At 54.5% G+C, this 27,697-nt stretch overlaps 1 protein-coding gene across 2 annotated transcripts in view; it reads right to left on the bottom strand.

Annotated features, from left to right (window-relative positions):
* Positions 1–18,714, bottom strand: part of LOC121444610 (serine/threonine-protein kinase LMTK1) — a 40,246-nt gene extending 21,532 nt beyond the window's left edge. Inside the window, exon 1 of one of the 2 annotated variants that reach the window (XM_041646475.1) lies at positions 18,384–18,714. In XM_041646475.1, the coding sequence (XP_041502409.1) occupies positions 18,384–18,465 (82 nt within the window). In that variant the 5' untranslated portion in view covers positions 18,466–18,714. Of the gene's footprint in view, positions 1–18,098 lie in introns of both variants that reach the window. The other variant, XM_041646476.1, reaches the window with a different exon arrangement.
* Positions 18,715–27,697: the final 8,983 nt, after the last annotated feature.

Genomic DNA, 27,697 nt, shown 5'->3' on the forward strand with positions numbered 1-27,697 from the left:
GCCACAAGGGGAGGAGAAGGTACCCATAAACAGGCAGGCGTGCCTTGCTAGCAGGGCAGGTCCACGGGGGCCCTGACTGGACCATGGCTTCAGGCGATGCTCAGAATGTGATGGGTAAGGCTGGCCGGCAGCCAGCGCTGATGTGGGTGGTGTGGCCTTCCCCCCACCTTTCTTTTGTAGGCTGGGCAGACGCTCTGTGATGCTGCTACCTGGAAGGTTCTGGGCCAAACGGTTTGCCTTTCAGACCACATGCGTGTTAGCTTGACCAGACTGGCCCCTCGTGTGTGCTCAGTCACCATCCTATTCCGGGAGCAGCTGAGATGCAAGGGGAAGAAGGACAGGCCAAGGCCATGGGGAAAGGCCAGGGAGATGCCTGCAGTATAGTTGGAGCCCCTGAGAGGGAGCACAGCTTTGGCCTGGTTCTGCCTTCCCGGGTCTATCCGACATGCTCCTGCCCCTACCCATGCATCCATGCCCAAACTCACAGCTACACTTTTGAGTAACCTACAGTCCAAAATATCTGGGGGCCAGGAGGCCACCCAGGTCTCCTCATTGCACAGACCCAATTTAGGTCACAGCCGATACCCACTCCTGCCACCAGGTGGCGATGCCTGGACATTTTACAGTAACGGGTGAGTGGGGTCAAGAGCCTCTCAACTACTTGGCAGGGGTGTGGAGGAACCCGGAGGCCGCCTTGGGCCGGATGCAACCCCGGTATCTAATGTGTGGGCAGACCAGAGAGTGGCCTGCGGGAGGGCAGGGGTCAAGGACAGGAGCTTGGAGTGCATCCTGGCACAGAGTACTTCTTAGGCAGCTGGGAGGTGACTCTGCCAGTTGGGGCCACCTGCGTGGTCACCTGCTCCGTGTAGTCATCTGTCACACCAGATGCCTTCAGGCCCCCCATTCCACAGCCATCAAACACCCTGGACCTGGTTCTCAGACACTGCCTTCAGAAGAGCAGGGATAGCCAAGACCCCACAGAGTGGTGGATGGCACCCAGAGCCCGGTCCCTTCCCTGACCGGCTCCCTCTGAGGGCCCCCGGGGAGGGGCAGTACTCCCAGGCCTGCGGGGCCCAGGGGTTGCTGGCAGGTGCTGTCTGCTCACCAAGCCCAGTGACTTCACCATGCATGACCAGGGAAAGGTGTTTAGGGCAACCTCAACCCAATAAAGCCGTGGCGCCTCCAAGAAGCCACCTGTGGTCTCAGGGTCCTGGGTCACTGTGGTCTCAGGGTCCTGGGTCACTGTGGTTGTGTCCTCCATCCATTCCAGGGGCCAGCCCCTGAAGAAATGTGTGTAAAAGGCTGCTTGACCACTGGTCTCCACGTCTTTTCTCAGATGACAGAGAGGCTCCTGGTCAGAGCGGAGATCAATACCCGAATACCCACCTGTCCTCTACAGGATGGGATGAGCTCACTCCAGCAAATGCCATTCTACCCGGGGCCCACCAGCCAGGATGTCCTGCCAGGCTAGAAGGGCAGGCGGAGCAGAAGTTGGTGCCGGAGCCCAGTATAGGTCAGGACTGCCACCTCCCACCACGAGGCCCTTAGATCAGCCTCCTCTCCAGATGGAGGATCCTGTCTTACCAGGGTTGCTGAGTAAGCAATAAAAACATGTCACCTTTGGTGTCACCTGGGCCTGACCTCTACCCCAGTTTCCCCATACTGGAAAGCCCTGTTGCCTTACCTGAGAGCAAGGCTTACATCAGTCCCCTGTGTCCTGGACAAGTTCAGATGAGAGGATAGGCACTCCCCAACCCCTCTTCAGTGCAGCCCCCGATGGTGGGGGAGGGGCTTGGCTTGGGGCCTGAGCCCTGAGCCCCAAGAGCAAGGGGTTGTGCCCTTTTCCAGGGCCCTGTGACTCACGTCTGCTCAGCACCACATGAAGGATTAGCCAGACACACACGGGCCACATGCTTAGAGCTGGGGACCTGGATACCACCACTACCTTGTATGGTCTGTCTAAACTTGGTCTGTTTGCCCTGAGATCTCCCAGAGTAAGCACCCCACAGATATTCACACATGAAGATAGCAAGAACGTAGAGCTGGAGGACTTGGTCACCCACCCACAGATGCGGGCATACATTCTGGGCACTTTGTCCAGGGTGCCCCAGACAGGTTACCTAGCCTGCCACATCTCTGCCTGGTTTATTCCCAGGACCACATCTACCAAGGGTGTTCTTTGCATCAGAGAATCCTCTGTGGAAGATCCAAGTCCACTCCTTGCAGGCCTGTAGCGGGCCACCTGCACATTAGGCTTCATCAGGGAGGGACCCAAGAAGAGGAGGCTGGCCTGGTAGCCTCTGTGGAAAGGCAAGGCTTTCAAAATTGGAATCTCGCCTCCATGGTCCTTTGATGGAGGAAGGTCATTGGCTAATAAAGGAACTGCCTTGGCCCATTTTATTGGTTAGAGGATAGGTGGGAGGTGTAAACAGAACAGAACGCTGGGAGGAAGAGGAAGTGAGCTCAGTCTCCACAGCTCTCCTCTCGGGAGCAGACGCCTGAGAGAGACCCCATGCCCTGCTCCCGGGATGAAGCTCCGACCCAGGATGGACATAGGCTAGAATCTTCCCGGTAAGCGCACCTTGGGGTGCTACACACAGATGATTAGAAATGGGCTAAATTAATATGTGAGAATTAGCCTAGAAGAGAATGGGCCAAGCAGTGTTTAAATGAATACAGTTTGTGTGTTGTTATTTTGGGCATAAGCTAGCCATGCGGGCGGCTGGGGTTCTGGGGACGCAGCCCCGCCGCTCCTATTACTACAGTCCTTGACCTTCAGGGTCTGCAGGAGAACCTGGTCATCAGGCAGAGCCGTGAGCTTCCGGTACAGTGTGAGCCCTCTAGCCTGGCCTTCCTAGGCAGGGCAAGCCTAGAGTGGGCACCAGCCAGGCCTGGGAGGCCAAAGTACGCTCCCTCCAGTCACGCACTCCCCTCATGCCAGAGCAGGTGCCGGGGAGCCACCACAGAAAAGAGCACCTTGGAGCTCTGGGGTCCCTTGGAAGTGTCTGATGACATCCATGTTACCTACTCAGAGACAGAGGGCTACCCCTCCACATGAGGTGAATTACAGGGAGTTGGCCCCGGTAACTTGGAACTCGCTGTGCTTAAGAGAAGACTACTCTCCAAAATTCAGAGATCTGTCTTCCTCAGGGACACGAAACTTCCCCACAGTGATAGGGGTTCCCATCTGTGCTGATGAAGGCTTCACTTCAGTAATACAGACTCCCCTCCAGGGACACGAGACTCCCCTCCTTGGACACGAGACTCCCCTCCTGGAACACCAAACCCTCTCCTGGGACCTGAGACTCCCCTCCTGGACACGAGACTCCCCTCCTGGACACAAGACTCCCCTCCAGGGACACCAAACCCCCTCCTGGGACACCAGGCTCCCCTCCAGGGACACAAGGCTCCCCTCCTGGGACACCAGGCCCCCCTCTAGGTATACAAGGCTTCCTTCCTGGGACACCAGGCTCCCCTTCTGGACACGAGACTCCCCTCCTGGACACAAGACTCCCTTCCTGGACACGAGGTTCCCCTCCTGGACACGAGACTCCTCTCCAGGGACACAAGGTACCCTCCAGGGACACCAGGCTCCCCTCCAATGACACCAGGCTCCCCTCCGATGACACCAGGTCCCCTCCTGGAACACGGGACTCCCCTTCAATGACTGGAGTGTCCCCTCCAGGGGTATGGGACCACCCTCAAGTGACATGAGGACCCTCATCAATGGTGCAGGGCTTCCCCTCCTTTCTGCCTGGTGTGGCCTTAGTAACTAGGGTCCCCTGACACAGACTCGGCCTGGACCACACCTACAGTATCCCTCTAAGTGCCCCATGTGGATAAGTAAAGTAGGAGGTGAGAGATGGAGCTCAAGGGGTTGGGGTTCCTGGCAAGAGGGTGTCCACAAGGTCACCCTCAGGGCTCATGGGGGACCCCAGGGAGTGCTGCTGCAGTCTGTGGGCTGCAGAGGACGGGAGGACAGGGGTCAGCATCCCGCACACTCAGTGTGCCCATAGGTGGGCGGCAGAGGACGGGAGGACAGGGGTCAGCATCCCACACACTCAGTGTGCCCATAGGTGGGCTGCAGAGGACGGGAGGACAGCAGTCAGCATCCTGCACACTCACTGTGCCCATAGGCGGGCTGCAGAGGTGGCCAGTCACAGGAGTCTATACCCTTTAAAAAGGAAGGAAGCAAGGGATAAGACAGGGTGCTTGCAGGCTACGCTTCAAGGGGATCTAACAGGGAACAGACACAATCCGGCTGGAGCAGAGAACCAGCACTTGGTGGGACAACGGCGGTGGAAGCTCCTATACCTGAACTGTACAGCACGTCTCCACAGATCACAGGAAAGAGGGAATACTGGAGTCAGTGTACAGGTGTTCGGCAGCTCTGGGGATGAACCCAGGGCCTCTGCAGGCTCACTGACTGCTAAACCACTGAGCCACACCTTGGCCCAGCTTCCTCAAGGAAGGTAGAATGTGAAATTAAATATCACAGAAGCAAAACACACACACACATGCAAAGGATGCTGGATTTTTCTTTCTTTCTTTTCTTCTTTCTTTTTTTTTCTTAAAAAAAATAAAAGACACCTGTAATCCCTATACTGGAAAGGCAGATACAGGAGGGTCTGCTGGCTAACCAGCCTAACCAAATTGGTGAGCGTCAGGTCCAGTGAGACCTTGTCTCAAAACTAACTGTTGAGCAATTGAAGAAGACACCTCATGTCAATTTCTGGCTTCCATACACACGTGTGCATACATACATGTGCACATAAACATGAACATGTATATGCAACACAATAACTGAAAACACTTAACTGAAGTAGCCACAACCAAAGATATAAAAAGCAGGATGATTCAACACAGTGACCATCAAAATCCCAGCAAAATTCTTCACAGACCTCAAAAGAACGGTACTCAACTTCATATGGAAAAGTAAAAAACCCAGGAAAGCCCAAACAATCCTGAACAATAAAAGAACTTCTGGAGGCATCACAATCCCTGACTTCAAACTCTACTACAGAGCTACAGTACTGAAAACAGCCTGGTATTGGCATAAGAACAGACAGGAGGTCCAATGGAACCGAATAGAAGACCCAGATATCAATCCACACATCTTCAAACACCTTATCTTTGACAAAAAAGCAAAAAGTATCAAATGGAAAAAAAGAAAGCATATTTAAGAAGTGGTACTGGCATAACTGGATATCAACATGTAGAAGAATGAAAATAGACCCATATCTATCACCATGCACAAAACTCAAGTCCAAATAGATCAAACACCTCAACACGAAGCCAGCCACACTGAACCTTATAGAAGAGAAAGTGGGAAGTACACTTGAACACATTGGCACAGGGAACCACTTCCTAAATATAACCCCAGTAGCACAGACACTGAGAGAAACAATAAATGGGACCTCCTAAAACTGAAAAGCTTCTGTAAAGCAAAGGACATGGTCAACAAGACAAAACGACAGCCTATAGAATGGGAAAATATCTTCACTAACTCCACATCAGACAGAAGTCTGATCTCCAAAATATACACAGAACTCAAGAAATTGGACACCAAAAGATCACATAATCCAATTTTTTTTTAAAAAAATGGAGTACAGACCTAAACAGATAACTCTCAACAGAAGAATCTAAAATGGCTGAAAGACACTTAAGGAAATGTTCAACATCCTTAGTCATCAGAGAAATGCAAATCAAAACAACTCTGAGATTCCATCTTACACCTGTAAGAATGGCCAAGATCAAAAACACTGATGACAACTTATGCTGGAGAGGCTGTGGGGAAAAGGGAACACTTCTGCATTGCTGGTGGGAATGCAAGCTGGTACAACCCCTTTGGATGTCAGTGTGACAATTTCACCTTCCTCAAGACCCAGTAATACCACTTTTGGGTATATATCCAAAGGATGCTCAATCATGCCACAAGGACATGTGCTCAACTATGTTCATAGCAGCATTGTTTGTCATAGCCAGAACCTGGAAACAACCTAAATGCCCCTTGACCGAAGAATGGATAAGGAAAATGTGGTACATTTACATAATGGAGTACTACACAGCAGAAAAAAATGACATCTTGAATTTTGCAGGAAAATGGATGGAGCTAGAAAACATTATTTTGAGTGATGTAACCCAGACACAGATAGACAACTATCACATGTACTCACTCATAGGTGGCTTTTAAACATAAAGCAAAAAAAGCCAGCCTACAAACCACAATCCCAGAGAATTTAGACAACAATGACGACACTAAGAGAGACTTACATAGATCTAATCTACATGGGAAGTAGAAAGTAGAAAAAGACAAGATCTCCCGAGTAAACTGGGAGCATGGGGACCTTGGGGGAGGGTTGAAGGAGGGAGGGGAGAGGCATGGAGGGAAGCAGAGAAAAATGTAGAGCTCAATAAAAAAGAACAAGTCACCCAAATCTCCCAGAACAAAGGCCACACTTACACAGATGCTGTTATGGGGACTCTCTTCCTGGAGGAACAAAAGTCACCCCTGACCTAGGGACTTGGAGTATGTGGCAGTGCCACTGTGGGGTTCCAAGGGCACAACATCCCTAACTGTCAGTGAAGCTAGGCTCCAGCCCACTTCCACCTGGAGTGAGACCCGGGAGCCCCAGACATCTGAGGACCCAGACCCCAACCCCACTCTCCCCAGTGATGCAAAGGGAACCTCAAACAGGAAGAAAGCAGCAGCCAAAGCAGACACAAGACTGAGCCAGAAGACGCAGGCAGCAGACGTCCTAGGTGTCCAGGACCAAGGCCAGGGCCCAGTGTATGTCCCAGAAGCCCCTTCTTGTGCCTGCTGTAATGTATTAAAAGTCAGGAGTCTTAGGCAGAGGAGAGAGGAGGAAGGAAGTCCTTCCCCCGGGTGGGAAGAGTTCCTGCTCAAGTAGGGACACAGAAACTAGTTCAGCACCACTGTGTCCCCTACAGCATGAGCCCCACAGTATCCTACAGCATCAGCACCACTGTGTCCCCTACAGCATCAGCACCACTGTGTCCCCTACAGCATGAGCCCCACAGTGTCCTACAGCATCAGCACCACTGTGTCCCCTACAGCATCAGCACCACTGTGTCCCCTACAGCATCAGCACCACTGTGTCTCCTACAGCATCAGCACCACTGTGTCCCCTAAGCATCAGCCCTACTGTGTCCCCTACAGCATCAGCACCACTGTGTCCCCTATAGCGTGAGCCCCACAGTGTCCTACAGCATCAGCACCACTGTGTCCCCTACAGCATGAGCCCCACTGTGTCCCCTACAGCACGAGATCCACTGTGTCCCCTACAGCATCAGCCCTACTGTGTCCCCTACAACATGAGCCCCACAGTGTCCTACAGCATCAGCCCCACTGTGTCCCCTACAGCATCAGCCCCACTGTGTCCCCTACAGCATCAGCCCCACTGTGTCCCCTACAGCATCAGCCCTATTGTGTCCCCTACAGCATGAGCCCCACAGTGTCCTACAGCATCAGCACCACTGTGTCCCCTACAGCATCAGCCCCACTGTGTCCCCTACAGCATCAGCCCCACTGTGTCCCCTACAGCATCAGCCCTATTGTGTCCCCTACAGCATGAGCCCCACAGTGTCCTACAGCATCAGCACCACTGTGTCCCCTACAGCATCAGCCCCACTGTGTCCCCTACAGCATCAGCCCCACTGTGTCCCCTACAGCATCAGCCCTATTGTGTCCCCTACAGCATGAGCCCCACAGTGTCCTACAGCATCAGCACCACTGTGTCCCCTACAGCATCAGCACCACTGTGTCCCCTACAGCATCAGCCCTACTGTGTCCCCTACAGCATCAGCACCACTGTGTCCCCTACAGCATCAGCCCTACTGTGTCCCCTACAGCATCAGCACCACTGTGTCCCCTACAGCATCAGCCCTACTGTGTCCCCTACAGCATCAGCACCACTGTGTTCTCCTACAGCATCAGCACCACTGTGTCCCCTACAGCATCACACCACTGTGTCCCCTACAGCATCAGCACCACTGTGTCCCCTACAGCATCAGCACCACTGTGTTCTCCTACAGCATCAGCACCACTGTGTTCTCCTACAGCATCAGCACCACTGTGTCCCCTACAGCATCAGCACCACTGTGTCCCCTACAGCATCAGCACCACTGTGTCCCCTACAGCATCAGCACCACTGTGTTCTCCTACAGCATCAGCACCACTGTGTCCCCTACAGCATCAGCACCACTGTGTCCCCTACAGCATCAGCACCACTGTGTTCTCCTACAGCATCAGCACCACTGTGTCCCCTACAGCATCACACCACTGTGTCCCCTACAGCATCAGCACCACTGTGTCCCCTAAGCATCAGCACCACTGTGTTCTCCTACAGCATCAGCACCACTGTGTCCCCTAAGCATCAGCACCACTGTGTCCCCTACAGCATCAGCACCACTGTGTCCCCTACAGCATCAGCACCACTGTGTCCCCTAAGCATCAGCACCACTGTGTTCTCCTACAGCATCAGCACCACTGTGTCCCCTAAGCATCAGCCCTACTGTGTCCCCTACAGCGTGAGCCCCAGTGTCCTACAACATCAGCACCACTGTGTTCTCCTACAGCATCAGCACCACTGTGTCCCCTACAGCATCAGCACCACTGTGTTCTCCTATAGCATCAGCACCACTGTGTTCTCCTACAGCATCAGCACCACTGTGTTCTCCTACAGCATCAGCACCACTGTGTCCGCTAAGCATCAGCCCTACTGCGTCCCCTACAGAGTGAGCCCCACAGTGTCCTACAACATCAGCACCACTGTGTTCTCCTACAGCATTAGCTCTTTGGTTCCTTGTTCTTGGTCCTGATGGCCAACAGGACTCAGGTCCTCTCCACAGGACATCCCAGGCTCAGAGCAGAGATGCCCAGAATGTTTTCCCAGCATCATGGGCCTTTCCTAGGCTCTCCTTCTGCCCTGACTACCAATAGGGGGTAACTGAGGCAGATGTAGCAAGGTGTAGATGTCCCCCAGAAGGTAAGATAGTATTTGAGGGGCCTGTGAGAGAAGACTGTGCCATCAAAGGCCAAAGACTTTTTGTTTGGTTGGTTGGTTGCTTTTTCCAGACAAGGTTTGTCTGTAGCTTTGGAGGCTGTCCTGGAACTAGCTCCCTGCCTCTGCCTCCCGAGTGCTGGGATTAAAAGTGTGTGCCAACCCCGCCAGGTAGATCAAAGACTTTTAATACTGTCCGGTGCCTCCCCGGCGCAGGCTCTCACACGAAATGCTGGGCAGTGAGCAGGCTGCTGGGTGGGGAGCTTGAGTTACAGCACAACCTCTCCTAAATAGCAGCACACTGGTCCAATGGCTACAAAGTTGCAGTATTCTGCCAAATGAGGTGCAAATAAGCACAAAGTATCCTTAGACCACAGCCCACCGCCTTAAGGACCACCCCTCTGCAGACAGACCGGCAGTCAGGCTTCCAAGCAAACAGTCGGGTGAGGAGGGGCTGCAGGAGACAGACACAGCTTGGCAGGGCTACAGGGACAGCTGGTTGGCAGGTGGATACAAGAAAAAAGACGACATGAACGCCTGACCTGGTTCTTTGTTTCCAGACCATGGATCAGCTCCAGGAGGGCAGGTTATTTGGAAGACCGGTGTTGGCACCCTCTCTGCCATCCATGTGAACATGGAATAATATGATCATCTGCACATAGAAGCCCAAGAGAGCAGTTTGGGACGGGGAGGGTGGAAGGGTTCTGGGGGGCACTCACTCCTCCGTCCTCACACTTGCAGTCAGATGCATGGACACATATGCACTTACACGGATACACATGTGTACCCAGCAGCTACACACGTGCTCACCGCCCCCATCCCTGGGTCATCATGCACTTGTGCTCACATAGATGTTCACAACACGCTTACATTCCCTCATGCATACACAGGCACACAGTACCTGTGCTCCACAGGCACACACACTCTCACAGACATACATGTGTGCACAGGTGTTCACATGAGCACTCCCCCAACAGACCTCCTCACAGGGCTCCCCTGGGAGTGCTCACACACACACACACACACACACGTATTCTCGTCCTAAGGTCTCCATGAAGCACTCATTGGGGTCAGCACCCCCCCTCTCTACTTTTGGACTGGATACAGCATCCACTCATTGCGGGGACCCCCACAGGGTCTCCTAGCAATCTCCTTCGAGACCCCAATGCCTGCCTTCCCGGACCCTCCAGAGGTCACCTTGGAATCAAGTCTACCAAGAGGACCAGGAACAGATAGAAGTTCCAGGGCATGCCGCTCACAGGTGACGTCACCTCCACTGACAGATATCAAAGCCAAAGCCAAGTCTGACCTTCCAGCTGTCACCCCTTTCTCTAGTTTCTCAGGGCCCACCCCCAGGCAAGTCCAAGGTGGAGTGGTTTTCAGCATATCCCTGTGCCCCACATCCCAAATCCCCGACAGCCACCCAGCTCAGGTCACATAAGGTCCCCATAGCTCCATTCCCAAGCAGTTCCCTGTTCCACACACGCCAACTTCAGCTTTCTGACACACACCCCTTGGCCTGATCACACCCCTGGTCATCTTGGAACTCTCTAATTCTCACACGTGAGATGCCCAACCTAAGCCGTGGTAGGCCAAGAGAGACCCAGCTGGACTGAAAAACCCACCGAATACACGGCTTTGGCTATGTTCGGACAGGACTTGTAAGGAAAAAAAAACAAAACAGATGGACACAGACAGCAGTTCCAGCTCCTGAGCAGTGGCCACAGCGCCACCCTCGGTAACAGGAGGCGCTGGGTAGAGAATGAGGCAGCTCCATGCCAGCAGGACGGGCAGGAGAAGGCCTGTGTGGGCAGGACAGGCTAAGGGCAGTAGCGGGTCATCTCTTCCTGTCATCCGCCCTCATGAGCCAAGAAGTGCCCCTCAGCTTAGTGAATGCAGCTTCAGGATAGACAATGACCGGTACCCACTGGTCCCGGGAAGTGATTAGCAGAGTGGTCAGTGAGGCTCCCTAGAACAAAGAGGGTAAGTGTGCCAGTGTCCGGAGCAAACACTCCCACCGTGGCCATCAGGCTGGCCAGAGGTACCCACCCTGCCTTACACTGCACTGCAGCCGTCAGACAGATCAGGATGACAAGGAGGTGGACAGGTCAGGATGACAAGGAAGTGGACAGATCAGGATGACAAGGAAGTGGACAGGTCAGGATGACAAGGAGGTGGACAGGTCAGGATGACAAGGAGGTAGACAGTCAGGATGACAAGGAAGTAGACAGGCCAGCAGCTGTCACCATGCACACAACTGAGGAAGGCGAACCAAACCTACAGATGTGTCCCCAAAGCAACCAAGGTTTTGTGGAACCCACACAGAACCACGGGGTAGACTCCACACGGCCACGGGGTAGACTCCACACAGAACCACGGGGTAGACTCCACACAGGGCCACGGGGTAGACTCCACACAGAACCATGGGGTAGACTCCACACAGGGCCATGGAGTGGAATCCTCACAGGGCCACGGGGTGGAATCCTCACAGGGCCACGGGGTAGACTCCACACAGGGCCACGGGGTGGAATCCTCACAGGGCCACGGGGTAGACTCCACACAGGGCCACGGGGTAGACTCCACACAGGGCCACAGGGTAGACTCCACACAGAACCACGGGGTAGACTCCACACGGCCACGGGGTAGACTCCACACCCACGGGGTAGACTCCACACGGCCACGGGGTAGACTCCACACAGGGCCACGGGGTAGAATCCTCACAGGGCCACAGGGTAGACTCCACACAGGGCCACGGGGTGGAATCCTCACAGGGCCACGGGGTAGACTCCACACAGGGCCACGGGGTGGAATCCTCACAGGGCCACGGGGTAGACTCCACACAGGGCCACGGGGTGGAATCCTCACAGGGCCATGGGGTAGCCAGGCAGCCTTGGAGAGGCTCTCAGTGACTAGAGAGACCTTCTGTAGGGGTAGGGCGAGCCACAGAACAGTATCAAGGTCAGCTCCTGTGGTATGTCCTCATCAGAAACAGACCAGGGAGGCCAAGTGACACAGGACATGGGACTATGCTGTCATGAGATGGACAGGAATGGCAGGGTGGTAAGAGGAAATGGGGAGTCATGACCATCAGGGTGTTGGGTGATTACTAAGGAGACAAAATGTCCAAAATGAGCTAAAGTAAAGACCGCACAACTCTAAAAATACTAAAAGCCTTGAATTCTGTGTTCTCACAGATGAATGTACGGTATGCAAATGAAGTCACAGTAAAAGGGAGGGAGGGGCAAGCAGACGTAAGTGGAACACGCTAGTGGGGGGGAGAAGGGAGGGAGAAAGGGAAAGAGGGAATGAAGGAAGTGGGGTGTCTCTCCAGAATACTCACAGGAGTGCCACAAGAGACGGCCCAAAGTGGACAGAATCCAACGCTAACCTCCAGAGCAGCCGCCTCTGGTGCTCTGTTCCTAAGGTGTGGCTGACCTACAGAGGCCTGGGGCAGCCAGAACGTGGCTCCGTGGGGCAGGCCGAGGGGGCTGCCAGGGCCTAGAGTGTGGCCTAGTGGCTGTGTCCAGCTGGACCAAAGCCACAGAACCTCATCAACACCTAAGCATGCGTGCACCATTTAGCAATAGGTGGGGAGCTCAAGGAAATCCCGCATGTGGTGTCCACGAATAGCCCCGTATCTCCAGTTGACAAATCAAAGAACCACGGAAGCCCTCCTGCCTAGGTCAGCCCACTCAGGTACCCTTGCTGCTGCTCGGAGCGAGGCACGAGCTGCGGGATCGGCTGGGTGCTGGGAGGGATTGGCTGGGTGCAGGGGAAAGGGAATGCACCTGGCTACTGTCAATTTCGGGACCAGATTGCAGCTCAGAGATGAGTTCCCAATGGGCACACACCATTCCTAGGGTCCCCCCTAAGGGCCACAGAGAGTGGAGGAGAAGCTTAGGAAATAAGACACATGGGAAGGCAGAAGTCCCAGTGAGCAATGGACCCTATGTCAGCCTTGCAAAGATAAAGGACAGCAGCGTCCACGGATATCCACAGACCTCAACGCTCAGCCTCGGTGCCCAGCCTGGGAGCCTGGCTCCCCATCCCATCAGACTCACAAAGCAAGCAGGTGAGCCCTACAGGAGACCCAAAACCAGCTGGTCAGGGCTACCAAGTCATGTCCCCAAGTCAGTAGGCCATTGACAAGAGGAGACCTTCCCAGGGACCCGGGTGGGTAAACAGTGCTGGACTCTGTCCCGTAGAGAAGGTGGTGGCTCATGCAAACCTTGGGGCGGTGGTATAGGGAGAGGCAAGGCCATCCCCATTGCGAAAGGTGCCTGCTTCGTCTCATCTACCTGTGACCGATGACACGGACTGCCCAGCCCACCGACTACAGAGGCCTTGCCCACTCTGGGGACTGCTCAGGACTTCTGGTAGGGTCCTTGCTGGACCTGAGTTCTGATGAACTATGTGTCCTCCCTCCACCCCCAGTCCAACAGGGATAGAGTAGCCAGAGCCCTCCGGCGTCCCCACATACCGGCTGCGGTGCTGCTCCTGTGAGGTCCCAGCTTTGCTCCGCCCACAGTGGCCTTCTTGAGAACTCCAAACGCCACCCCACTCAAGTCCCAGCCCCTGACCCTAGCTCTGGCTCTGGCCCTGACGGAAGTAGGCAGGGGATGCCACGTGACTTAACCTTCTGTGGCAGTCCTCAGGCAGCCATCCACCCAGACAGTCAGCCTGGGAACTGGCTCCGGCCTCAGCCACTGCCCTCATTTCCTCTGCTGGCTTCCTGAGCTGGGGGTGGGGAAGGCCACAGCCACTGGTCCCATTGCCACTAGTTCCTCTGTGACAGGCAGGCAAGGCCCAGACTACGGGGACCTGAAATCAGAGCCCCAACAGGCACGATGACCCAGATTATCACACGACAAGAATACGGGGTGACACAGGGGTCTCCCCACCATAGACATAGCCTTCAGCCTACCTGGGAACAGACATCAGAACCACTGTCTTTTGAACAATAAGAGCGGGTCCCCTTATGGTCTGCCTCGGGCTTCCGTCCAGTCGCCCCTAGTCCGTCCCTGTCCCAATAGCCATGAAAGAAAGGCAGGTGGCCACAGTCCTGGGAGGAGGGCCTGGCAGAGCACTGGGCACAGCCCACCCTCAGGAAGTACTCCATGAGTCCAGGACAGGTGCCAGAGACATCAAGGATGTTAGCCACCAGGACCCACCACGTATACGCAGATGGGTGGCCGACTGAGGGCTTGCCAGCTCCTCCTTGGTCCCTGGGCCTGAGGGGCACTATACCTAAATTCTTTGGCTGCCTGGGTAAAGATCCCAAACTGGTGGCTTCTGTGGGAATGGTTCTTTCCTGGCCCCGAACAAGTCTGGCAGTGGCAGGTGTTCGGTGAGGACCGGGCAAGGCCTTGCTGGTTCTTCCAGCTTGGGGTCGGAGCCCTCTGCTTGTAGTGCTTTTGTTTGACTCCAGTACCTCTCCCCACACCCCTCATTTCTGTGTCCTCTTAGCAGGATATCTGCCACTGGATTTAGGGCTCACCCCATTCTGAGGTTCGGGGGGGTCATAGTCCCAGTGATACCTCTCAAGTGAGCACACACTTGTAGAACGCTTGAGACAGGACAGTGAAGCTCAGGCAAAGAACCCTGTGTCCTGCAGATCGGGAGCTCACACCCACAAGACTCCCCCACGGAAGTGCCTGCACACTGTATGTGCACACAAGGTACATGTGTGCAGGTACACTTGGACATGGACACGCTTAGGTCCTGCCAGTCCGACTATGCCCGTCTCATTCGCCATGTGGGAGGTGCGTGTTGCAGGTATGTTTGTGTCCATGTCTGTGTGTGCCAGGGAATATTGGGGAGAGCAGCAGAAACCCCACATGTCTCCTGCCCCTGCCCCTGCCCCAGGGTTCTGTGACCGCCCTCTGGTGGTTTCGCTGAACTGCTTCCAGAGAAGCAGCCTGTATATAGCCAGCACGCCACCTCTCAGACCGGTCACCCCTAACCTACAGGCTTTAATGGCTCATCAAGAAGAGGTCATACTGAGGTAGGGTTGGCCTTAAATCTAGGCCCATAGCTTCCTGTCACGGGGCCCACAGGCAGGGTGACAAGCCAGAGACAGCACCCTGGACCCTACATTCAGCTGCTATGAAGGCCTGGCTAGTCTGTGCCTTCAACCAGGTCCGTTGACGGATCAGGTTTGTCACTCAGTGAGTCACAACTTTCCATATTCCAAGTCCATCTGTGAGCCAGGGACTAGTGCTCCTGGGGACCCCCTGGCTCGTTTTCAGGGCCGCCTTTGTCGCAAGTCCCAAGTACACCCATCCACATGCCACTCAGATCCAGGTCTTCTGCCACAGTCACTATGAGCCCAGGAATGCCAGTCCCGTACCCTGTCCCATGTGGACACCAAGGAAACAACATCCCAGAAGGGCACAGCCAGGGTCTTCATTCGGAGCCCACCGTGGGGTAAAGACTTGAGCAGGGACCAGGATGTAGGCTGAGAGGCTGGAGACAGCAAGCAGCGGCCACCGTGCAGGGTAAGCGGGCAATGGCAGACAGCGGAGTGGGACAGCCATGCCTTCTCTGAGCTTCTGCAAGCTGCCAGGGTGGCTGCCAGCTCCATACCCCCCGCCTCAGACAGGAAGCCGGCAGAGGCCGCCCTGACCAGCCTTGCCCGATGCCCAGTACTCCACAGCACCACGTGGACCCACCTTACAGATAAGCAAACTAAGGACCAGAGAGGGTCAGACATCAGGGAGTGAGCAAATAGTGTGGGGGGACACTAGGGCTCCCCCAGCCCCAGCGTGGGAGGGCAGTCCCAAAGTATCATGGGAGTGCAGGTTCCTCCAAGGGAAGCACCTCACTGGAGTCCCTACACCACTGCTAAGGGCCCTGGCCACTAGCGACACTAGCGACGGTACCAGGCCCCAGCAAACATCCCTGGCCTATATTAGCTCCCTTAGCTGCTCCAGGCACACTGAGGAGGAGAGTGAGAAACAAGGTCAGTCCCCTGCCTCAGTGCAACCTGACTGCCATTCACTCGAGGTCATCAGCTCCTACCCCTTCCAGCTGCTCTTGTCCTCCGTGACCCCCTGTGGCCCCTTTTCCTTGACTATCATGCTCTGTCTGCCTGGAAAGCGGTCTCAGAGAGACTTAAGGAATGGCCGAAGAGCACACAGCCAAGAGGCCACTGGGTAGGGTCTGCCAAGAAATCCTTCATGGTCACCCACATCCTGGGTGACAGGGAATGGGGCACAGAGTCAGACTTCACAGCAGGCCCGTTTGGGCGCTTGTCCGGCCATGACACCCCACGATTATGTTCAGCCCCAGCAACCTGTCCTGTCCAGGGACAGGGTGGCTGTGTAGCGAGGGGCCCAGCATGCTAACAGCTGCCACTTCAAGCTTGCCTGCCTACTACGATGCTTGCAGACCTGGCCATAGGTGCAAAGGCTCCTTAGGGGACTGTCGGGGAGCACTGGACAACCCATAAGCACACTCTTCGACCACACAAACATGAGCCTTCCTTTGAACTTTGGTGGCTCTAACAACATCAGCTAGACCATCTCTCTCTCCCTACTGTGAAGAGGGAGAAAAGCCATTCAGCTTCTGCGGGTACAGGGGCCTTCGGGCACCAATTATGCCCATACTTCCTCACCCTCACAAATGGCTCACCAGGTTCCTCCTCCAACCCAGACCCAGACATAGGTATCACCATCCCATCTTCCAAAAGGGGAAGCAGAAGCCCAGAGAAGCAGACACAGGGACTCTGATGGCAGAGAGTGGCTCGTGAGCACAGTCTTTCCCTCCAGCACCCAGGTCTGGCTTTGCTCCCCACTAAGTCCCCCATCGCCACCATCCAAGCCCTCGGGGCAGCAAAGGCACCATGCCCACGGGCACACAGCTCTCACGTCCCGCTAGATCATTACACCAACACACTGTAATTACACAGATCAACTGCGCAAGAGCTGCCTGCAGTCCTGCCGGCGCTCCGAGGTGGGGGAGGGGCGCTTCTGTCCTGGGTACCCCGGAGGAGGAAGGGGGAAGGGGTGACAAGCCACCGGGGCGAGTCCGGACAGATGGGAGGATGCAGGGCTTTCTCCCTCCCTCCTGTCAGCAGCCTAGGCCCCACCCCTATCCAAACAGCTCCAGGGCCACCTGTCTGGAGTCTGGAAGGACCAAGTGCTGGGTAAGGCTTGCCATGGGGGACATCCTGGAGCCCTGATGCTGGGGATATCTGTCCCTAAAGGGGGTCTGGGCCTGAAGCTGCTGCTCAAGGCCATCTCCACTCCTGCTGTAGTTTCAGTGGGTCACAATCACTGCTGCTAGCTAGGTTCTGTGCCTTTGGTTGGACAGTAAATGATGACCTTCAAGCCCCTTGAGTCAGCCAGGAAGTCACTTCTGAGCAAGGGACCTGACAGCCCTAACTAAGCCCAGTAGGCAGCGCCTATCAGCCCCCCTCCCTAGGAGCAAATGCCTTCAGATGGAGTCCTGCCCAGGGGACCCGGTGCATCACAGCTCACACTGGCCCCACTCCAGGAGGGAGACCCAGGAGAGCCATCACGTGTGAGCTGGGCTTTGTTTGGGCTGTGCAGCCCAAGCCAAAGCCCTGGGGGGGACATGTGGGTGGGACTAGCTACCCTCCCACTCAGGACAAGCAAACAGAATACTGGTTAGAGACAGCTGCCACAGCCCCCTCTGCCCTCCACAGCTGTCCACCCTGTTCGGGCAACCGTGGTAAACACATTATCCCTGTGTCCACAAGCCAGGTGGAGCAAGAGGCCCACCCCCAGGTCCTGTGCGGCCAGCTGGTCGGTACCACCTCTCCAGAGGGGGATCTCAGGTGGGCTCATGTTAGGGGTCTTCATTGACCCCCCCCCACACCCACCACAAGCTGCCGGGGCGGGGGTGGGGGACTGGCTGGACAGGGATTTGCAGAAACCAGCGCAGGTTTGGGAAGGGGCCTTTTGCAGCAAACCATGGACCAGCAAGCTCCCACAGTGGGCCTGGGCTCCTACCCTGCCTTGCAGAACACCCCTCACCTCCCCAGGGCCCTGAGTCCTGGCAACCTCTCTCCGGGACACCTGGGGCCAACACAGGCCCTCTTGTCCCAGTTACCTGCGCCAGGGAGGCATCCAAAGAGACAGGGGCTGATGCTGCCAGCCAGAGCTGAAGGGGCCGGCTGTGCAGAGGGTCTGGCCCCAAGGCCTGCCCACCTCCGGAGACCTGTAGTGGGTCCTCGCCGGTCCCTGTTCTTCTGCGGGGACTCAGGGCAGAGAAAGGGTTAATTTCCAGGCAAAATGGGAAACCGTGGCTCCAGCAGCATCATGTCGGCAGTGGGAAGACAGGTGGGGGGGCAGCTGCAGCCGCAAGGCCGCCTCCGAGGGCGCCGCGCGGACTCACCCGGGTCGAAGTGGGAGCTGAAGGCGAAGCTGGGGTTGAAGAAGGACGACGACATGGCCAGGGCCAGCAGCGCGATGGGCATTCCCGGGGCCGGCGTTGCGCTCAGGCTCAGAACGCCCGCGGCCTGGGCCAGCGTCCCGGCATCATCGCCCAGCGGCCTCCGCAGGTGCGGAGCGCACGGTCCCCCGCTCCTAGCGCCCCCAGCCACCGCCGCAGCGCGGGCACCAGTGGGGGCGGCGACAGACGAGGCGCCTCCGCCCGCCGCCGCGGCGCCGCGGGGCTCCGGCTGGTGCAGTCCGAAAACACGCGGGAGCGCGCGCGAGGTGGGGGGGACAGAGTGGAAGGGGGGATGGAGGAGGGGGTACGAGGGTTCTGGGGGTACGGAGCCGGGACAAAGCAGGGAAGGGGCATGCAGGTCGTGGACAATGGGGGAAGGAAAGGGGTCTCAGAGGCAGGGGGGCTATGGGATGAGGGGGATGCAGATTGAGGGCACAGAGGCTGGGGACAAGGAGTGGGGAACAGAGGCAGGGGAGGGGCGTGGGTCGTGGGACACTAAGTGATGGGAGGGGGCAGGCAGGATGAAGGCTGAGCGGCACGGAGGCGGGGGTTAGGAGTGCACAGATGATGAGGCTATAGAGAGGGATGAAGGCTGGGAGCACAGGGACTGGGGAGAATGAGAGGGGTCAGAGGCAGAAAGAGGGGCATACAGGTTGTGGGACACTAAAGGATGTAGGGGCCCGAGGCTGATGCTGCGGGATCTGTGGAGCCCAGAGTGGAGACACAAGCACAGAAGGGACTCGCAGGTCCCAGCAGACGAAGGGTGTGGGCGGAGGGAAGGGGTTTGTAGGCCCGGGCTACCGGGATGGAGACGAAGGCACAGAGAGGGGAGGGACACTGAAGTGTTGAGATGCAGGCAGTGGGGGGCACTGAAGCTGTGGGGACCCGAAGGGGTCGGCACGGAAGTGGGTGGTGGGTGGGGGGTTGGAGCAGGGAACTGCGGCAGAGGCGGGAAGCATGAAGGTCGGAGGTCGGAGGTCTCAGGGGCCTGAGATGGAGATCCAGCCCTGGATGAGGGGGAGACTGGAAGCCTGCCAGGCATGGACGCTGTGGGCGTCTCAAGAGGTCACTGAGGTCGTGGGGATTGTCACAGAGGCCAAGAGTCATGGAGGAGGTTATGGACAGGAGTGGAATGGAGGTGCGGAGCCGGGGTCCTGCTGAGTAGCGGAGGGTGCACGGAGATAGACGGGGGCACCCAGGAGCTTGGGGACACCGGGTCACTCGCAGGTTTGGGGGGGGGGGTGGCTTGTCGGGAGGCGCTTGAGCTGGTGGAGGCGGGGGAAGCTGTTTTTGTACTAACCGCCTGCGGCTGTGCCACGCTGCGACGAACGGCCGCCCCCACCCCCACAGATCGGCCAGGGCGCTTGGAGCGGGCGGCGGCGCCGGGCACGGACGCTGCTGTGCCCTGCGCCCCTCCTCTTCCCGCCGCAGCGCCATCTTGCAGCGTTGCGACGCAGCTGCGGGCCTTGCAGCAAGTAGGCGGAGGCACGAAGAGGGGCTGTCACCTGCAGCTCTGGGGTCTTGGACAGTCATACGGTCACTCATTCATCCAATCTCGGGCCAGTTACAGAGACCCTTGGGGTCCACAGTTGAAGAGCAAGGGGATTATGCTATCTGGAAGCCTGAGAGAGTGGAGTGTTTGAGCAGAGGGTCCGCAGCGACCCGAGCAGCAGAATGGTTAGGGTCAGCAGAGTCAGAGAGATCAGGGTCCACCCTGCTTTTTCCAACATGACGCTTTTGAAATTTGGGGTAGTCATCTCTGCCCATGTTGTCAACCAGTGAAGCAACCCAGCTCAGCTGGAGGGCCAGCGGGCTTTGGGGTTGGCCTTGAGTTTATGGCTGAGTTTGTGGTCCTTTTGGAATCCCATGGAAAAGTGGTCGAGGCAGCCCCGGTATTCTTGGAGTCGCCAATGATCATCGGTTCATGAACTAGTTTCATCCCAGGTTGGGGGGACGGGCAAGCAAGCACCTCTAGATAAGAGGACCTTGCTGTGTGGCTCTTCCCTGTTCCTTGGCCAGGGTTGCCGTGGAGTTCCCACACGCTTCAGTGTGTATACTCTGATGTCAGAGGACATTCTGTAGTTCCGCCCCCAATCAAGGGAGGATGCGATCCCTAGAAGCAGCTGACCTCAAGAGCGTGGCCTGGCAGGGGCCAGGCTTATGGGAGAGGTAGCAGACACATCTAGGAAGGAAGGCAGAGAGGAGGCCCTGGAGAAGAAGGCTGGGCTGAGAAAGAGGGGGATGAGCAGGTTAGGAGCCTTCAGCGAGAGGGCGAGGCTAGATCTAAAAGACGGTGAGGTAATGAGGCCCCCCACCTCAGAGAAAAATTGGGGTGGGGACCCCAAAACCTAGCAGTCATGTCCATGCAGTTACATCACACTGTCCAGTCAGACTTGAAACGCTGACGTGTGCTGTCCCAATGGGGATGAGCCACAAAAACAGGCTACTCGGTGAGGAGGCCAGTCAGAAGGTCAGAGGGCTGTGGTTCTGTTTACAGGAACAAATGTCCAAAGCAGCCTGGTCCACAGAGACCAGCTGCAGGCGGGGATTGCCGTAATCCCCAGAGAGGGGAAGTGCGGGGTGACCACGAGGCTCCTGTGGAGCTGAAGACAAATGTGCTGGACTTGGGTAAAAGTGGCAGCTACAAGCCCAACGAACCCACCGACCAGCACGACCCAACCAAAGGTGGAGGCATCGACAAAGCCCCACCCAACTGTCAACTCTAAAAAGATTCTCCATTATTTATTGTGTGTGTGCACACGGGTATGCCTATCATGGCGCACACGTACAGGTCAGAGAACGGCTTTTGGGAGTCACTTCTCTCCTTTCTTCTGTGGGTTTCTGGGATCAAACTCGGGTCAGCAGGACCGGAGGCAAGTGCCTTTACCCACTGAGTCATCTTGCCATCCCTGAATTACAGACTTTAGAGCGGTGGTGACGCACACTGTCAATCCCAGCATTCATGAGGCAGAGGGAGGTGGATCCCTGAGTTCAAGAGGGAGTGAGGTCCAGGATTGCTAGGGCTACACAGAGAGACCCAGTCTGGAAAGACAAAACGACAAAGTGTTCGACAAAGTGTTCTTCATGTATTTTTGAAACAGGGTGTTGGGGAGCCCAGACTGGACACAAGCCAATGTTAATCTTATTTTTTTATTATATATATATATGTGTGTGTATAAAATATTATATATGTTATATATAATATAGCATATTAATGATTTAATTATAATATAATCTTTATATAATTATATAAAAGTCTATATATAATATATGATATAATAGACATATATAATATATGTGTTATGTATGACATATTATATGTAATAATTTAATTATAGTAATATAATTTTTATATGATATATAATCATATATATATATAAATCTATAGATAGAGAGAGATAGGTTTCTCTGTGTATCCCTGACAGACCTGGAACTCTCTGTAGAACAGGTTGGCCTCTACTCTAGAGATTCAGCTGCTTCTGCCTTCAGAATGCTGGATTAAAGGTGTGTGCCACCACCTCCTCCACCACCACCACCACAGCCTGGCTTGACCTTGAACTTTTGATCCTTGTGCCCTTACTTCTAGAAGTGTTGGGATGACAGGCAGTGACAGCTCTTTGCCCAGGACAGTGGCAGTGAGTCTGAGGTTTTGACATCTTAGTAAAGTTGGTAGGAACCTAGGGATAGAGTGATTATGTCCCAATGCAGTATTCTAGGAGGCCATTTTTATGTTAAAGGACATAAAAAAACAAGACAAGTGAAATATTCCATTTTTTAGTAACTGCAAGAACAGAGAGACAGCTGAGCCCCCAGAGCCTGAGACTACGGCCACCAACAAGAATCCACTGCACCTTCATCCTGGCCATTCTGAGCAGAAGGCACGTGCTAAAGACAGCATGGGAGGCCTAGTGTTCTCGGTCACCTTTCCAGACCTTCTAGGCCCCATGGTCCCATCCCAGTGGAAAGAAGTCCTTTCTTAGCATAGGATCCAAACCGTCCTGCATCCTGCCTTCCTCCTGCCCTGGGATGCTCCACCAGGGTCCCCTGAGGCCAACTGAGACCACGGTGCTCAGCGGGGAGGCATGGACGGGGAAAAGAAGGCATGGAGAAGGAGCATGGGGAAGAGGGTGTCCCAAAAGTGTCCTGGGGCTGCCAGAGAGAAAGGACACAATGGTGGCTTGGGGCCACAGGACTCATCTTTCCAAGTCTCAAATTGAGGTGTCAGGAGGACCACACTCTTTCCAAGGGCTTCTGGCCAGGGTCCTTGTTCTCCTAGAATTCAGCTGTTCCTTCTTTGGCTGGAGGTCTCAGTGTGGCACCAACCTCTGCCTCTGAGGTTATTGGATTTAGAGAGTACTTTAGACTGACCTCTCCCCACCCCACTCTGTGTGTGTATGTATATGTAAGTGTGTATAGTACAGAAGTACTTAGGATCAAAACCCAAGGGCCTTTTGCTTTCTATGCAGATGCTTGGCCACTCAGCTGCTCTCTGGGCACGCTGAGTATTTAAACCCCAACACATTAGCATTTCTGTGTGGTTGCTAGGCTCCCCGAGGGAGCAGACAAACCTGTGTGCTGGATAAAGTGGACACAGTGGACATCCCATGCCTGGAAGGTCCACACCCCACCATGGGCACCTCCAGGCACATCGCGGACTCAACGAGTGAACCTCCTGAGAGCACAGAGAGAAACTGAGGCACTGCAACATGTACAATGCAAGATGACCCCAGCCCACTGCTGATGCTGACACCACGGGGTCCCAGCCCACTGCTGATGCTGATACCGTGGGGTCCCAGCCCACTCCTGATGCCGACACCATGAGGCATAGCCTCTAGGAGGACAAGAAGGATGCACGGTGACCATTGCACTCATATTGTCCCTGTCTTTGGGGAGGGGACTGTCTTTGTCCCAACATTCTCAGAGATGGCCCTCAGTCCTGGAAAAAGCCTCACCTATCACAGAAGCTGGTGTCCAAGAAGCTGGTGGCATGGCCAAAGAGACACCAGATGGCAGGTACAGCCTGCCAAAGGTGCGAAGACTCCTTAGCCTCTCCAGGAAGGTAAAGCCCTTGCTCAGAGCTCAGAGCTAGGCAGGAGCCAGAGGACAGCTCCCTAGGAAAGAGCTTGTTCCCCTTCCAGTAGGGCAGGCTGCTGGGGACACTGGTGTCGGGGGACAGACTGCATCGGCTGCTCCAGAAGAGAGCGTGTACAGTATGAGCTCCTTAACAGCTTCCCCAGGGGGACAGGGAAATAACAGTCTGGTGTTTCCACTGCTGTGGGCCAAGGCCAAGCAGTGACCAAAGGAGCATCTTCAGCAATAGTGACACTAGAGACCCGTAAGAGTCAGGCCAGCAGGGCTGGGCTGGGCGTGGTGGCACACACCTCTAATCCCAGCACTTGGGATGCAGAGGCAGACGGAGCTCTGAGTTCGAGGCCAGCCTGGTTTACAAAGTGAGTTCCGGGACAGCCAGAGCTATGAAGAGAAACCCTATCTTGAGGGAGGTCAAGGCTAGCTTTAGGACCCTTGAAGGGCTGCCTGGTGCCTGTCTCTTGCCTCCCCTCCCTGAGATCATTTCCTCCCTGGCATTCTTGGCCAGGCCAGGTGCTGCTCCTAAATCTTCCCCTGGGGACACTTGTTTCTTTGACTTTTGTTTTCCTGAAGACATCAGCCTAGTTGTTGGAGAGCCCTGAGAAGACAGAGGCTGAGGGCTTGCTGCAAATTCAAGCTGAGACTATTCTACAGAGCGAGTTCCAGACTACCCAGGGCTAATAGCAAAACCCTGTCCCTGTGAACAAGAATAAATAAAAGAAAGAGCTGGAGGTGTCATTCAGCTGGTTAAGAGCTTGCCTAGTACTGATAAGGACGCCGGTCCCATCCCCGGTACCTTGTAAATCAAGCATGGTGCTGCATACAGGCCAGCCTAAACTAGAATAAAATAATAAAAGGAAATAAAAGCATCCCTTCCCACTCTGCATGCTATGTGGTGAAACCCACATAACATAAAATTAACCATCTCAAGGCAGAGAAACTAGCAGTTCCTAGTATTTACACACTCAAACTATTGTGTGACCATCACCACTGCCCCTGCAGAGCCGTCCTCTCCTCCCAGAAGGGAACTGTCCCTGGAGAAAACCCATGGCCCATCCCCCTCCCTGAGCCCCACGCAGCTGTGACCCCTGCCTGGTCCCTGTGGATCTGCCTATTCTGGACATTACTTAAAAATAGAGTACTATAGCGTGTTGTGTTTCCTGCCTGGCTCCTTCACTCGGCACGGAATTCCCAAGGCTCTGCCACATGACGGTGCATGGCGGACTGACTCCTTCCGCAGTTGAATTGGGCTGTACGGGTTTGTGTGTCTCCGAGGCAGCTGCTGGTGCCTGGGGAGGACGAAGCGTGTGAACCTGTGAGATGGAAGCAAGGCTGGCAGCTCTGCACCAGGTGACGCGTAGAAACGAACACGATGGGGAGGGTGCCACCTCGTAACTTTGCAGATCGCAAGTGACCTGTGCAAAGATCAGTGAGGTGTTTGGGCGGTGGTGGCGCAAACTCTTAATCCCAGCACTGGGAGGCAGAGGCAGGCAGAGCTCTGTGAGTTCAAAGCCAGCCTGGTCTACAAGAGCTAGTTCCAGAATGGGCTCCAAAGCTACAGAGAAACCTTGTCTCGGAAAAAAAATAAAAATCACTCTGAGGCTTAATTTTTTTTTGTTTTGTTTTTAGAGAGACAGGGTTTCTCTGTAGCTTTGGAGCCCATCCTGAAACTTGCTCTGTAGACCAGTCTGGCTTTGAACTCACAGAGATCCGCCTGCCTTTGCCTCCCGAGTGCTGGGATTAAAGAAGCGTGCCACCACTACCCCCTGGCTGCTCTGAGGCTTAATATTAATTACATACACTTTGGCCCATTAGCTCAGGCTTCTCATTAACTAACTCTTACATCTTAAATTAACCCATTTCTATGATTTTATACTTTACCATGAGGCTAATGATTTGTTACTCTCGCTTCTTGGGTGGTTATATGATGTAGGGTGACTTGGTTTCAATCTCCGAGGTCTCACTAGTGTCAGTCCCCAGTTAACCCCAGAGGAGCACTGACAAGTTGTCCATACTCCACTAAATAGCCCCACGCCTATGCTCACCTACGCAAGCAATCCTACTTAAACTCAACTCAACGGGTGATTAAAAAAATAAATAAAAGGGGCTGGAGCGATGACTCAGTGGTTAAGAGCTTTGCCTGCTCTTCCGAAGGTCCTGAGTTCAATTCCCAGCAACCACATGTGCTCGCAACCATCTGTAATGAGATCTGGTGCCCTCTTCTGACCTGCAGGGATACATGCAGACAGAACCCTGAATACATAATAAATAAATAAATCTTTACAATAAAATAAAATAAAAAGGTTGGGCATTGGTGGTGCACACCTTTAATCTCAGCACACAGGAGGCAGAGGCAGTTGAATCTCTGTGAGTTCGAGGCCAGCCTGGTCTACAGCGTGAGCTCCAGGACAGCCAGGGCTACACAGAGAAACCCTGTCTCAAAACAAAGAAAGACATAAAGAAGGCCAGGGGAATGTTGGGAAGAAAGGGTAGGAGAGTAGAAGAGGGTAAGAGAGAGAACAGAGGGGATGATCCTGGTCAAAATACATTATACAAATGTATGGAACTGTCAGGGTCTAAATTAAAATCATAAAATAAATATTTTAAATTAAAAATAAACAGAATAAGACAAAATGGGCAAGGACTAGAATCGCCTTGAACCAGAAAGATTGGGAAATGCTGGAAGCAGACAAATGCCTGGAAGTACAGCAAAGTCACCCAGCACCTTCAGCCACGAGGGAACAGCAAATGTGACCAAACATCCCACCTCGTACCCACCAGGCAGAGTCTACCACACCCAGGAAATAACCAGTGTGGGCAAGCCACGGACAACCGAGCTCTTGTGTACTGCTGGTGAGATGTGAACTGGTGTGGCCGGTGTGGAAAAGAACACCAACCTCTCCAGACACTAAAGTTTGGACCCCTAAACCATCAGCAGTCCCATTATCTCGTAACAGAAATGGGCTCCAAGAAATGCCCGCTGCCTTGTTCCTAGAGCCAAAAGGTGCAGAAAATCTCAACGCTGTCCACGCAGTGGACTCTCACCTGGCCTTAAAAACAATGCTGAGGGTTGGGGGTCTCGCTCTCTTCATAGCAAACACGAAACCCTGGGGCAGTGCTCAGCTTGGCATAAAGGGAAAAGACAAACTCACAACAAAAACCAATTATGGAATTGTTTGGTTCTAGAGAAAATGTTCAGTAGTTGGGAACATTTGCGGCTCTTCCAAAGGACCGCATTCCCAGCACCTGCGCCAGGTGATCCCGTCATTCACAGCCACCTGTAACTCCAATTCCAGAGGGTCCCACGCCCTCATCTGGCTTCCAAAGGCACCAACATAAATACAACTGAAGTCTTTCAAACAGTTCTGACACACACTACAACATAAATAAATCTGGGGATGTTATGACAAATGAAATCCCAGCCACAGATGGGTAAATGCCATACATCTCCCTAAGGTGTGTGTGGGTCCCCGGAATTGTCAGGTTCATAGACAGGGAGTTAAACAGGTTTCTAGGTCCCAGGGGAAGGGTGAAGAGTACAGTATTCAACAGGGACAGACTATTCATGTGGAAAGGGAGAGGGCTCTAGGATGGGCGTTGGCTGGCGGTGGCTACGCAGCGCTGTGAATGAGCTCAATGTCATGGTCTAAAAGGAAGATTCGTCATGCCTCTAACCCCAGCGCTCAGGAGGCAGAGGCAGGTGGATCTCTATGAGTTCAAGGCCAACCTGGTCTACAGAGCAAGTTCCAGGGCAGCTAGGACAGTTACACAGAGAAACCCTGTCTCGATAAACCAAAAAAAAGAAGGAGGAGGAGGAGGAAGAAGAAAAAGAAGAGAAGGAGGAGGAGGAGGAAAAAAGGAGGAGGAGAAAGAGGAAGTAAATGGATTGTACCCAGCCTAGCAGGAGTGAAGACATTGATATTCTAAAGAGACATCTGAGTCCTTCCCCTTGGGTGTCAGAGTATGGAACAAGAAATCCCAGGGGACTGGAATTCCCCAGGAATCTCACTCTGGGAGAGGGAAGGGATGAAGCCTGTGGCAGCTAGGAGAGGCCGTCTGGACTTCTGCAGCAGAACCTGGAGCTGAGACAGTGATGATGGACCACACCTTGGGTACCACCTAGCTACGTGTGACTCTGGCCTCACTGACACCTAAACCTTGCATTCCTG

The sequence above is a fragment of the Microtus oregoni genome, unplaced genomic scaffold (genome assembly GCF_018167655.1).
Source record: "Microtus oregoni isolate MIOR12 unplaced genomic scaffold, Mior012 000134F_ref0000037, whole genome shotgun sequence".
In the NCBI taxonomy this organism is placed as follows: domain Eukaryota; kingdom Metazoa; phylum Chordata; class Mammalia; order Rodentia; family Cricetidae; genus Microtus; species Microtus oregoni.